General features: G+C 44.9%; 1 protein-coding gene across 1 annotated transcript in view; it reads right to left on the bottom strand.

Annotated features, from left to right (window-relative positions):
• Window positions 1-13,594, bottom strand: part of LOC111964473 (rho guanine nucleotide exchange factor 28-like) — a 103,135-nt gene that overhangs the window by 17,127 nt on the left and 72,414 nt on the right. Inside the window, exons 33-35 of the mRNA XM_070443539.1 lie at window positions 6,242-6,283; window positions 1,147-1,341; window positions 613-915 (exon numbers count right to left, since the gene is read on the bottom strand). Coding sequence (XP_070299640.1) covers window positions 613-915; window positions 1,147-1,341; window positions 6,242-6,283 — 540 coding nt within the window. The remainder of the gene's footprint in view (window positions 1-612; window positions 916-1,146; window positions 1,342-6,241; window positions 6,284-13,594) is intronic.

Below are 13,594 nucleotides of genomic sequence, written 5' to 3'. Positions count from 1 at the left end.
CAACTTGCTTTTCAAACAAAGCGTCGATATGAATAATTAAAGTTTTTCTGGAGAGGATTGATTSGTTTGCAGGGTTTGAGTGCCTCTGCTTTTAAATATTTTGTAATTGAAGCTTTTATTCACAGCGGTTTAATTATCATCAATCATTAAGATGTTTATTAGCGAACGGACCTGCTGAGCCCCGAGACGGATGCCGCTAAAATTCCTCTCATTACCACAGGTCGTATATCAACGGCTGGATTGAATTGTCTGTTTGACTGAGTGGGCCACCGTAGCTCTGGCTGCTGGCAATACTTTTTCCTGGGAGAAAGGCACTTCTCATTAATGCACTACTTASCCAGGGTGAAACATGCCCTTGGTTCACACACACATATGCACACACTTACAGTATACGTACACCAGAGGAGGCTGTTGGGAGGAGCTATAGGAGGACGGGCTCATTGTAATGGCTGGAATGGAATGAATGGAACGGTATCAAAACACATGGAAACCACATGCTCAGGATCTCTCATTCACACTCTCATGCAGTGGTTAGTAGCTACAGGCTATGGGGCCTTCTGTGAGATACCTGAAGCCATCATCACACACACACACTAACCCCCTCACACACACCTGATGACCATCCAGCGGTATGACCATGACAGGCAGGCTCCTCTGGCGGCTGTGTCTCCAGCTCTGCAGCAGCTTCTGCTGGGTCTCCAGCCTCTCCCTCTCCTTCRCCACGCTTCTCTGGCCCTCCCTCAGCCTCTCCAGGCTCTGCTGGTACTCCCCCAGCTGCTCTTCGAGCTCTTCCCACTCCTGCTTCAGCCTCTCAGCCTCCAGGTGACACCGTCTCTCCCTCTCCTCTAGCCTGCTCTCCAGCTCCCCCTGTTGGCTGTGGCGCATCTGGCACTCCCTCTCCCACCGCTGCCTCTCCTGGAGAGCAGGAATATATTCGTTTTTCAGAATCAACTGGTTGATAGTTGCTAGGGCCAATTAATGGATCAATAGTCCAAATATAGTTATTTTTCACAAAGTTTTTCACAAAGTTTTCCAAGACAAATATAATAAGTGAATTGAGCGCATACTAGATGGATGCTTGCTTACTTATCCATTTCAAGGACAAAAACGCAAATCAAAAAGCTAATCGACGCTAGCCATCCCTACCTGGCGCAGCTGACCCTGTAACCGCACCGCCGCCGCCACCTCCTCACGGCGCTTCTCCTGGTTACGATGCTTCTCCTGCTCCTGGAGACACGGGGGGTGTGGTCTCGGTGGGCAGGGGCCGGAGCGGTCACTCTCACGGAGGAGGAGCTTCTGTACCTCGTAGAAACTGTCTTGGATGGTTACCGCTGCCTGTAGAGGGGAGACGGAAATGTGACGATAACGTGACTAACTGACTAGCTGGCTGGATGGCTGACTGAACGAGTCCAAACTGGTCCAACTGTGGCTGACTACGAGTTGGTCCAAGCCAAGGTGAATGGGGGGCAATAGGAGCAGGTGATTTGAATACCAAATGGGTTAGTCAACACTGTTTAACATTGATCATTAGTGTACTTACTTGAAAGGCTTAGCTACATGTTGTTAGATTAACACACACACACCCACTTCACATTAACCTACAAACACATACTGTAACAGACCAAACAGAATAGACTCCATCTACATATCACATGCTCCCCTGTGCAGTTCAAGATAAAAGCCTATCCTCTGTTCTTACTTCCACTTAGAAAAGGATAATTGGGGTCCACTCTCTAACCGCTTATTTACTGTCTGGAAGTTCAAGATTCAGACAATCCAGCTGATTGTTCTATCTGTTTATAGAAGCTGGTGTGCAGTCACACACACACACACACACACACACACATAAACATACACACACAGTAGCACATAGCAAGCACGCACGCACGCACGCACACACACACACACACAAACACAAAGCCTTCAACCTGAGCGTGGCACTGAAATAGGACAATATAGGACGAAGGTGGAATCCTATTACACCAGCGCCGTCGCAGTGCTTGCAGACGATATCAGATTACAAAAAGAAACCCAGCCATGATTTGCCCAGCGATCCAGAACTCCCAAACGAGCTAAATGCCTTTTATGCTCACTTGAAGGAATATAAGATGCTGACCAGACCGCTCGCTCGAGTGCGTGCGTGCGTCCGCACATGTTGATGTTGTCCCCGACYCGCAGGTTGAAATGTCAAAACGAACTCTGAACCAACTATATTAATTTGGGGATAGGTCGAAAAGCATTAAACATTTATGGAAATGTAGCTAGTTAGCTTGCTGTTGCTAGCTAATTTGTCCTGGGATATAAACATTGGGTTGTTATTTTTACCTGAAATGCACAAGGTCCTCTACTCCGACAATTAATCCACAGATATAAGGGTAAACCGAGTTTGTTTCTAGTAATCTCTCCTCCTTCAGGCTTCTTCTTCTTCTTTGGACATTAAATGGAGGTTGCCAACCAACTTTAAGGTGCATTACCACCACCAACTGGATTGGAGTGTGGAACTTAGTTCATCTTTCAATCACCCACGTGGGTATATGCTCCTGGCAAGTGTCTTGACTGACATTTTCAACCTCATCCTGGCCGAGTCTGTAATACCAACGTTTCAAACAAACCACCATAGTGCCTGTGCCCAAGAAAGCAAAGGTAACCTGCCTAAATGATTACCACCCCATAGCACTCACATCAGTAGCCATGAAGTGCTTTGAAATTCTGGTCATGGCTCACATCAACACCATCATGCCAGAAACCCTAGACCCACTCCAATTCGCATACCGCCCCAAGAGATCCACAGATGACCCAATCTCAATCGCACGCCCCACTGCCCTTTCCCATCTGGACAAAAGGAACACCGATGTGAGAATGCTATTCATTGACTATAGCTCAGCGTTCAACACCATAGTGCCCACAAAGCTCATCACTAAGCTAAGGATCCTGGGACTGAACACCTCCCTCTGCAACTGGATCCTGGACTTCCTGACGGGCCACCCCCAGGTGTTACAAGTAGGCAACAACACATCTGCCCCGCTGATCCTCAACACTGGGGCCCCTCAGAGGTGCATGCTTAGTCCGCTCCTGTACTCCCTGTTCACCCACGACTGCGTGTCCAAGTATGACTCCAACACCATTATCAAGTTTGCTGACGACGGTGATGAGTCAGCCTACAGGGAGGAGGTCAGAGACTTAGCAGTGTGGTACCAGGACAACAACTTCACCCTGAGCACGCCCCCATCCACATCGATGAGGCTGTTGTGGAGCGGGTCAAGAGCTTTAAGTTCCTTGGCGTCCACATCAATAAGGACCTAACATGGTCCACTCATACCCGCACAGTTGTGAAGAGGGCACGGCAGCGCCTCTTCCCCCTCACGGGGCTGAAAAGATTTGGCATGGGCTCTTGGATCCTCAAAAAGTTCTACAGCTGCACCGTCGAGGGCATCTTGACTTGGTACATCACCGCATGGTATGGCAAATGCACCGCCCTTGACTGAAAAGCTCTACAGAGGGTGGTGTGGACAGCTCAGTACATCAATTGGGCTGAGCTCCCTGCCATCCAGGACCTTTATATCAGGCGGTGTCAGAGGAAGGCCCGTAAAGACTCCAGCCACCTAAGCCATAGACTGTTCACTCTGCTCCTGTCCGGCAACCGGTACCGTAGCATCGGCTCTCGGACCTCCAGGCTCTAAGACAGCTTCTACTCCCAAGCCATAAGACTGCTAAATAGCCAGACTGCTAAACAGTCAATCAATGGTACCAAAAAAATCTGCACTGACTCTATCTTGCACTTGCATCTTGCACTTGCACACTCACTAGACTAAACTCAGCAAAAAAAGAAACGTCCTCTCACTGTCAACTGCGTTTATTTTCAGCAAACTTAACATGTGTAACTATTTGTATGAACACAACAAGATTCAACAACTGAGACAAAAACTGAACAAGTTCCACAGACATGTGACTAACAGAAATGGAATAATGTGTCCCTGAACAAAGGGGGGGGGTCAAAATCAGTGCATCTCCTCCTCATGGACTGCACCAGATTTGCCAGTTATTGCTGTGAGATGTTACCCCACTCTTCTACCAAGGCACCTGCAAGTTCCCGGACATTTCTGGGGGGAATGGCCCTAGCCCTCACCCTCCGATCCAACAGGTCCCAGATGTGCTAAATGGGATTGAGATCCGGGTTCTTTGCTGGCCATGGCAGAACACTGACATTCCTGACTTGCAGGAAATCACGCACAGAACGAGCAGTATGGCTGGTGGCATTATCATGCTGGAGGGTCATGTCAGGATGAGCATGCAGGAAGGGTACCACATAAGGGAGGAGGATGTCTCCCCTGTAACGCACAGCGTTGAGATTGCCTGCAATGACAACAAGCTCAGTCCGATGATGCTGTGACACACCACCCCAGATCCTCCACCTCCAAATCTATCCCGCTCCATAGTACAGGACTCGGTGTAACGCTCATTCCTTTGACGATAAACACGAATCCGACCATCACCCCTGGTGAGAAAAAGCCGCGACTCGTCAGAGAAGAGGACTTTTTGCCAGTCCTGTCTGGTCCAGCGACGGTGGGTTTGTGCTCATAGGCGACGTTGTTGCCGGTGATGTCTGGTAAGAACCTGCCTTACAACAGGCCTACATTCCCTCAGTACAGCCTCTCTCAGCCTATTGTGGACAGTCTGAGCACTGATGGAGGGATTGTGCATTCCTGGTGTAAGTCGGGCAGTTGTTGTTGCCATCCTGTACCTGTCCCGCAGGTGTGATGTTCGGATGTACCGATCATGTGCAGGTGTTGTTACACATGGTCTACCACTGCGAGGACGATCAGCTGCCCGTACTGTCTCCCTGTAGCGCTGTCTTAGGCGTCTCACAGTACGGACATTGCAATTTATTGCCCTGGCCACATCTGCAGTCCTCATGCCTCCTTGCAGCATGCCTAAGGCACGTTCACCCAGAAGAGCAGGGAGCCTGTGCATCTTTCTTTTGGGGTTTTTCAAGAGTCAGTAGAAAGGCCTATTTAGTGTCCTAAGTTTTCATAACTGTGACCTTAATTGCCTACCGTCCGTGAGCTGTTAGTATCTTAACGACCTTTCCACAGGTGCATGTTCATTAATTGTTTATGGTTCATTGAACAAGCATGGGAAACGATATTTAAACCATTTACAATGAAGATTTGTGAAGTTATTTTGATTTTTACGAATTATCTTTGAAAGACAGGGTCCTGAAAAAGGGACGTTTCTTTTTTTGCTGAGTTTATATACACCGAGTATACAAACATTAAGAACACCTGCTCTTTCCATGACATAGACTGACCAGGTGAATCCAGGTGAAGGCTATGATCCATTATTGATACCACTTGTTAAATCCACTTTAAATTAGTGTAGATGAAGGGGAGGAGACAGGTTAAAGAAGGATTTTTAAGCCTTGAGACAATTGAGACTTGGATTTGTGGATGTGTGCCATCCAGAGGGTGAATAGACAAGACACAATATTTAAGTGCCTTTAACGGGGTATGGTAGTAGGTGCCGGGCTCACCGGCTTATGTCAAGAACTGCAACGCTGCTGGATTTCACGCGCAACAGTTTCCCGTGTGTATCAATAATGGTCCACCACCCAAAGGCCGTCCAGCCAACTTGACACAACTGTGGGAAGCTTTGGAGTCAACATGGCCAGCATTCCTGTGGAATGCTTTCGACACCTTGTAAAGTCCATGCCCCGACGAATTGGGGCAAAAAGGGATGGGGGTTTGCAACCCACACACATTCACTACCCACACACATTCACATACACTACTTACACAAACACACACGCACTTTTGTTGCTGCTCTGTTCTTTATTATTATCTATGTTGAAGCCAAGTCACTTTACCCTGCATTCATGTAGATATCTACCTCAAATACCTCTGCACATTGATCTGGTACTGGTACTCCCCGTACTGTATTTTATTCCTCTAGTGTTACTATTTTATTACTATTTTACCAAGCATTTCACGGTAAAGTCTACACCAGTTCGGTACATGTGACAAATACAGTTAGATGATATTTTATTTGAGAACACAATTGGTCTTTGTAGGAAATGGAAATGAGTGACTGAGATAGAGACAAAGTGTGTGTGTGTGTGTGTGTGTGTGTGTGTGTGTGTGTGTGTGTGTGTGTGTGTGTGTGTGTGTGCCGTGCATGTGTGTGTGTGTGGTGTGTGGTGTGAGAGAGTTTGTGTGTTTGGTGTGTGAATGAGCTCACCTGCAGACTGGTAGAGTAACTGGGTCAAGCTCTGGACACTCTGAGTCACCTGTTATTGAAGAAGAGACATCAAACACATGACTAACAGTCAGTCTCCATGTTGGTACAGTGCCTATGCAAAAGTAATTCATCGCCCGTTGCATCTTTCCTATTTTTATTGCATAATAACACCAGTAATTTAAATTGATTTTAATTTGGATTACATGGGTAATGGACATACACAAATAGTCCAAATTGGTGAAGTGAAATATAAAAAATTACTTGATTGAAAGAATTATTTTATTTGATTTTTTATGAAAAGGTGGTGGGAGGCTCAGCGGGTTGCACTTTTATCTCGGGGAGGGCGTCATTAAGCCCTAAATACGGATCGGCGAGTGTCACGACGCAGAGGGCTGGTCGCGCCTGATGTAATTAGCACCGTCAGTTGACAGGAGACTCAGGTGTATTATCAGTTTTGAACATGTAGGCCGATTGTATGAATGTGCCCAGCATAATTACTAAAGAAAGTCTAAGCTTGGGATGTCATATTCTAGAGTGTCACACTGATCTCAGTTATGTAGTTTATTGAACGATGTATGAGTGTTTCAGTTTAGTATTTTTTACAATGCGAGTCGTGAATATGTAAATAGATGTAACTTGAGTGTATTATCTTGTTGAACAGAGGCAGAGCTGTCGAGGTTAGTTATAGAGGCATTCAAAGGTGATGAACACTTGTTCTTCTATGAATAGATTCACAGATGTTTGCTGTCCAAGTGTTGGGCCTAAGATAAGGCACATAAGAGAGCCATCCGTTCAGTGTGAATTCACCAATATACAACAATCCACAAGTCTGTTTTATAGAACCTTCTATGGAGATAAAAAAAACAAACATGATAGTACGAAGCATTTGATATAGTGTCATTTTGTGATCAATAATTAAGAGTAAGATCTCATATGAGATTGAGTCAGCATGTATTCTGTGAGCATATATGTTTTTTTTTTGGGGCACGCGGTGTGAGAAGTTAAGGAGGAGCTAGAGTGTAGAAGGCATAATTCAAATATGTTAATAAAATAATATAATATAAAAGTGGATCTCAATGGGTGGCTCATTTGACAGGATAGGAGTAGACCATAAGGTCGGGATTACAATCGATTGCAGAAAGTAACAGAAGAGGAATAAAACTAACCACTCCAGACTGTAATGGATTATATAGTGGTTGGTTTGGTCGACAGTTGGGAAGAAGGCGCGCGAGGACAATGAGTTGTAAGTTAATCAAGGATCTAGAGAACAAAAGTATAATCTGGGCCAGTGTATTGTGCAAAGGAGCCAAAATAAGATAAATAATACACGTAGGTAAAGAAGGTATGTTGTTTGGGATCCTATATTATAGATGGCGTTTGCAGAGGAGGCGTATCAGTTTGGATACAGGGAGTAAATTATGTAGCTGTCTCTGAACAGCCTGTGCTTAAAGTAGTGAGGGAGAATAAGTGTTTTCCAGTTTCAGAGATTTTTGTAGTTCCGTTCCAGTATTGGGCCGTCAGAGGAACTGGAAGGGAGAGGTGGCAAATTTAGATGAAAAAAACAGATATATAAAATTGTTTGGTTTTTTTGGCAGGGAGGCGGCGAGGTGGGTGATCTACGAGTTATGTAGAGTAAACCTGAACTGAGAGGTCTAGGTGTATTTCAGTTAGAACAGAGGATCGGCCGGTGGTACTACAGGTTGTAGATAGTCTATGCTATTGGGCGCTCGAAGCAGTTTTGAACCAGAAGCTCGAAGTGGCAAATTGAGATACTAAATGGAGGGGGTAGTTGACTTTACACTAAGACAGAGGAGTTCTTGTAGATGACCTGGACCAGTGGTTCCAGGTGGTAGTTCGACTGTATCATAGGTTAGAAAGCACAGGAGGGCAGGGCAGCCATCAAGGTGGATAGATGTTAGTTACCAAGTTTGAGGCTGCGCAGTGGTGGAGGGAGGGCTCAGGTGTATTTTATTACTGGAGGTCTAAATGGAATCGAGGAATAAGGCTGAAAAAGTGTACAGGTATTGGCATCCTATTGATAGACTTGCATCCAATTTATTGAAGTAGGCCAGTTGGGTTTTTGGAGAAGGACCAGAGGCCTTCAGTGTTAATTTTGTAAATGACATCCGAGTTATGCACAAGGAAAGGTCGCGAGGAGTGGTATTTATCTGAGGGTAGTGTTGACCGAAAGCTCAGTTGGTAAGACTGGTCTATCCATGGGCAGTTCCAGTTAAGGGTATGTTTGGCAGCGACAAAGAGAATCGAGCTTGTCACAGTGTAGGATATCTGCTAAGTTTGTTAAGCGGAAATAGCAGGAAGAAGGACCAGTGTATTAGAATCCCAAGGTTTCTAGATTTTAGAAAAGCTTAATGAGGCATTCCCAGGTGGTAATTGATATGTTCAATTGTAAGTGTGAACAAGTCCTGGAGAAAGGAGGGCTACCGAGTAGGTATTTATATAGTCTCAACCAATAGCCACAGTGAGATCAGGAGAGGATGGACTTCATTGTATTTTTGTACGTTCTGAGTCTTTACACAAAATATTTAAGAGTCAGGCTGTATTGGAATGTCAACCCGGTTATGGCAGCAGAAAGGCTCAAGTAGTTGCAGTATTAGATTCGATGGATTAGAAATTGGGAAACAGAAGGAGACGCTCCGAGGTATATCCCAAGGTGCGAGTAGCAGAACGAGATAGAGCTCAGGTGTATTATCTATGTAGAAGATGTACAGAAAAGCCAAATAGATGGCTCAGGTGTAAAGATATTTTACTTTTGATTATCATTCTGCAGTATATTGAGACAGAGAAGCTCGCCAGTAAGGTATTGGGATTAGGCATCCATGGAAGCCCAGAGTTAAGGTATAGCAGTAAGGATGGCTTCCAAGTTTGGTAGAATTATCAGGCTTCACGAAAGCGGAGAGCTCAGGTGATTATCCTGGAAGGGTTAGTTTATCACCCACAGTGTCAAAGAAGAAGGCGGCAGGCCTAAGAAGTTAATAATCAGTTAATAAGAAAAGATAAGTCCGTCTGCGTAGCAGGAAGGGAGGTGGGACTCAGTGTATTATCATGTGCCAGTTAGAAGAATAAAGAGCAGGAGGCCAAATGCGGATAGCAATATGAGCGATCATGCTATTTGGACTGGTAAGCTACATAGTAGGGTAATATGAGAGTCCGAGAATCTCCCAAGAAGTTGAATTTGAATCGAGAGCTCAGCTCCTAGTGGCATCTCTTGGACCGCTCTGACTAGGATCCAGTGTAGAGACTTTATCAGTTAGAGCCAGCAGGAAAGAGCGCGCTCCAGGTGTCTCATGGACCCAAGACAGATTTGAAACCACCGTCAGAGGCCGACTTATGTGTGGAGTACTTAACTCACACGTTATGGAAAACATCGAGGAGAGTCTCAGTAGGTAGTTATCATTAGAAGTAGTTGGTGGACAGTTACATAAAGAGGCGAGGAAACGGATAGAGCAGTCTATTATTATTCAGAAGTTTGGGACAGACCAGAGAGCATCAGAGTCGTATTTATCCATGCTTTGGAACAGAAGACTAAGTGGGATAGTTATCTCTGCCCGATGAGGATGTGTGATTGACAGATGTCAAAGCCTTGGCCAGGTCAAAAGGTTTTGATAGAACATGACGGGAAGCTTCCGCTCAGTGTATTACAGTCTTGTTTTTTTTTCATTTTTGGTCAGTTAGTAACCAGTTTAGAAGCTCAGTTTCTCGGTATTATTAAGTTTTGGAGCGAGAGTGGGTCGAGTGATTATAGGTTTGAATCCAGAGAGATGACTCCATAGCTGTGAATTATTCTACTATGTGACCTTTGCCAGTTAGACAGAGATCTCAGGGTGTATTGGAAGCAGTCAGGAGCTTGTAAGGGTGCAACAGCGAGGGAGGCTCCATAGTGTATTATGAGCGGCAGCTCTGACCGAGAGTTGTCTATTGGAAACCAATAGGAGCGAGGGAGCTACAGAGTTGTATATTGTGTGGGTCAAGTTCATGTAAAACAGCGAATGGTCGGTAATGAGAGGCTCTGTTACTGTTTGTTGACATTATCATGCAGTTAAATGGTGGAGACAAGTTTCACGAGAATGAAGCGTATTCTTATCAGGTTTAAAGAAACCAGAGGCAGGGGTAGGGCGTCACAGTTAGATTAATAGGTCTGTAGCTTGTTAGGATCAAGGTCAAGAGTTTTGATACCAGCCCAGACGCCTCAAGTGGTATTTTGAAGAGATGCGAGTTAAGATAATACAAGCGAAGCATCTTGCTTTTCGTATTCAAAATTCACGGTTTTTTTGAAACAGAGAGCTGCATTGTGAGTATATCTCTAGACTGAATCCATACGAAAGAGAGGGCAAGTGGTTGTAATGAAGGCACAGTATGAGGGGAATCTCAGTGGTAAGTTGAAGCAGTTGTGTCTGGGTAAAACACAGGAGCATGACTAGTGGTTACTTAGATCAGTGTCTATGAGATATAAGCATGATGAAGGGGTTCGAGATGTTTAATAAGATAAAGGGGGTCCACAGGATTTGATAACAGTAAGAGGCTGAGTGTACTTATAGGGTCTAAGAGACATGAATGAAGTCTGCTAAAGGTGTTAATTTACATAAGTTTTTTAGTGCTATAGCTCTTGATTACAGAGGAGCCCTCAGTGTACATTTATCAGCAGCTGACTGTTATTTGATATCCCAGGGAGGCAGTACCAAGTGTATATGAGAAATATCGTGGGAAGCCAAGTTTCGTATAGAGCGCACGAAGAAAGAGGCTAAGCTTAGTATTATCAGAGGTGTAGGAGGAAGCCAAGGGTAAGGACGGCGTCAGTGTCGTACGGTGGATAATTAGAAGAGAGCGGTCCAAGTGATATTCAGGTGTGGAATCAGAAGTCTATGGGCCAGACGTAGACCAAGAAAAATGGAAGGCCCTTAAGGTGAGTTAAATTTCATTCAACTGAAGTTATTTGAAACAAGGTGGAGAGTCAGTGTTTATTTGTCAGGTGGTCTGACAGCGTGTTTCCTTATTGATAATGCCAGGAGGGAGACAGGGGCTTTCAAGTGTTATTAGTGGAGCGAGCGTTGGGAAGGAGGTGTTCTTCCAGATGGAGGTTCCGGTCGGTAATTATATGGACTTTAAGATCAGTTAACCAGACACTTTTTATAACATGAATTTGATGTGATGCTCCGGCTAGTGAGATTAAAATTTTTCTAAGTTATGATGGCCTGTGCTTGAAGAGGAGAGACTAGCGCGTCCAGTGTCTATGGCTTTTCTATCATACGTGGCCTGTGTAGTGTCAGTTTTGAACTGGATATTACGCTTACCAGCTTGGACTATGTCAAAAAGTTGCCGATATACGAGAGCTCAAGTAAGTTAATTATCAGTTGTAAGGAACAGGGGCTGTAGGCTCATTAGTGTACGATTATCGATACAGTTTGAACAGAGAGCTCCAGTGTATTATTCGTTTAGGAACAGAGAGCTCAGTGTATTATTGCCATGTAATTAAACGCGTAGACGAGAGCTCCGTGTATTTATGCAGTTAGAAGCAGAGAAGGGCATCATGTGACCATTTAATCATCAGTTTGAACCAGAGAGCTCAGTGTATTACAGTTAGAACAGAGAGCTGGAGTATGGTATTTTTTTCTGTATTCGAGGTTTTGATACAAGGGCAGTCAGGTCAAGAGGCGTATTGTATTAGTAGAGAACCATAGGGCTGATTATACGTTCTTGTATCCATAGAAGAAGGCGGTTCAGTTCGTAAATTAAATTCATAGTTCTTTTGAACCAGTGAGGAGCGGTCAAGTGTGTAATTTGCTTCTTAAATTCAAGACAGAATGGTGAGGTTGAAACAGGAAAGAGCTCAGGTGCATTTTATTATTTTGCTAGTTAAAGAGAAAATGTCCGCGCGAATAAGAAGCAAGAATCCTAGCTTAGTAATTAGCTTCGACATGCCAGTTTTAGGGGAACAGAAAGAGCATTGAGATCAACGATAGTTAATCCTTTTATTCTGGGGCATTAAGAACAGAGGCTCAGGTAATTATCAGTCCAGGATAATTGAAAACGAGAGCTTCCAGTGTAGTTATCGCGCGCTGGAGCAGGTCGATTAGAAGAAAGGCCTGCTCGCTGAAGTGTTTCAGGGAGCGTTTGACAGTGATGAGTGGAGGTCGTTTGACCGCTGACCCATTACGGATGCAGGCAATGAGGCAGTGATCGCTGAGATCTTGGTTGAAAACAGCAGAGTGTATTTGGAGGCAAGTTTGTTAGGATGATATCTATGAGGGTACCCGTGTTTACGGAATTGGGGTGGTACCTGGTAGGTTCATTGATAATTTGTGTGAGATTGAGGGCATCAAGCTTAGATTGTAGGGTGCTGGGGTTTAAGCATGTTAAATTTAGGTCGCCTAGCAGCACGAGCTCTGAAGATAGATGGGGGCAATCAGTTCACATATAGTGTCCAGAGCACAGCTGGGGGCAGAGGGTGGTCTATAGCAGGCGGCAACGGTGAGAGACTTGTTTTTAGAGAGGTGGATTTTTAAAAGTAGAAGTTCAAATCGTTTGGGAACAGACCTGGATAGTAAAACAGAACTCTGCAGGCAATCTTTGCAATAGATTGCAACACCGCCCCTTTGGCCGTTCTATTCTTGTCTGAAAATCTTGTAGTTGGGGATGAAAATGTCAGAATTTTTGGTGGTCTTTCTAAGCCAGGATTCAGCACGGCTAAAACATCCGGGTTGGCAGAGTGTGCTAAAGCAGTGAACAAAACAAACTTAGGGAGGAGGCTTCTAATGTTAACATGCATGAAGCCAAGGCTATTACGGTTACAGAAGTCATCAAAAGAGAAGCGCCTGGGGAATAGGAGTGGAGCTAGTACTGCAGGGCCTGGATTCACCTCTACATCACCAGAGGAACAGAGGAGGAGTAGGATAAGGGTACGGCTAAAAGCTATGAGAATTGGTCGTCTAGAACTTCTAGAGCAGAGAGTAAAAGGAAGTTCCTGGGGCGATAAAATAGCTTAAAGGAATAATGTACAGACAAAGGTATGGTAGGATGTGAATACAGTGGAGGTAAACCTAGGTATTGAGTGATGATGAGAGAGATATTGTCTCTAGAAACATCATTGAAACCAGGTGATGTCATGGCATATGTGGGTGGTGAACTGTGAGGTTGGATATGGTATAGTGGTCAGGGCTAGAGCGCCTACAGTGAAATAAGCCAATAAACACTAACCAGAACAGCAATGGACAAGGCATATTTACATTAAGGAGAGGCATGCTTAATCGAGTGATCAATAAGGGTCCAGTGAGTAGAGGTTGGTTGGGGTCACGGCGATCCAGACAGCTGGCCGGGTAGATGGCTATCGGTAGCAAGATAGCAT

Source organism: Salvelinus sp. IW2-2015, linkage group LG5 (genome assembly GCF_002910315.2).
Source record: "Salvelinus sp. IW2-2015 linkage group LG5, ASM291031v2, whole genome shotgun sequence".
NCBI classification, from domain to species: domain Eukaryota; kingdom Metazoa; phylum Chordata; class Actinopteri; order Salmoniformes; family Salmonidae; genus Salvelinus; species Salvelinus sp. IW2-2015.
Note: the sequence above shows the minus strand (reverse complement) of the source record. Positions and strands in the feature narration are given on the sequence as shown.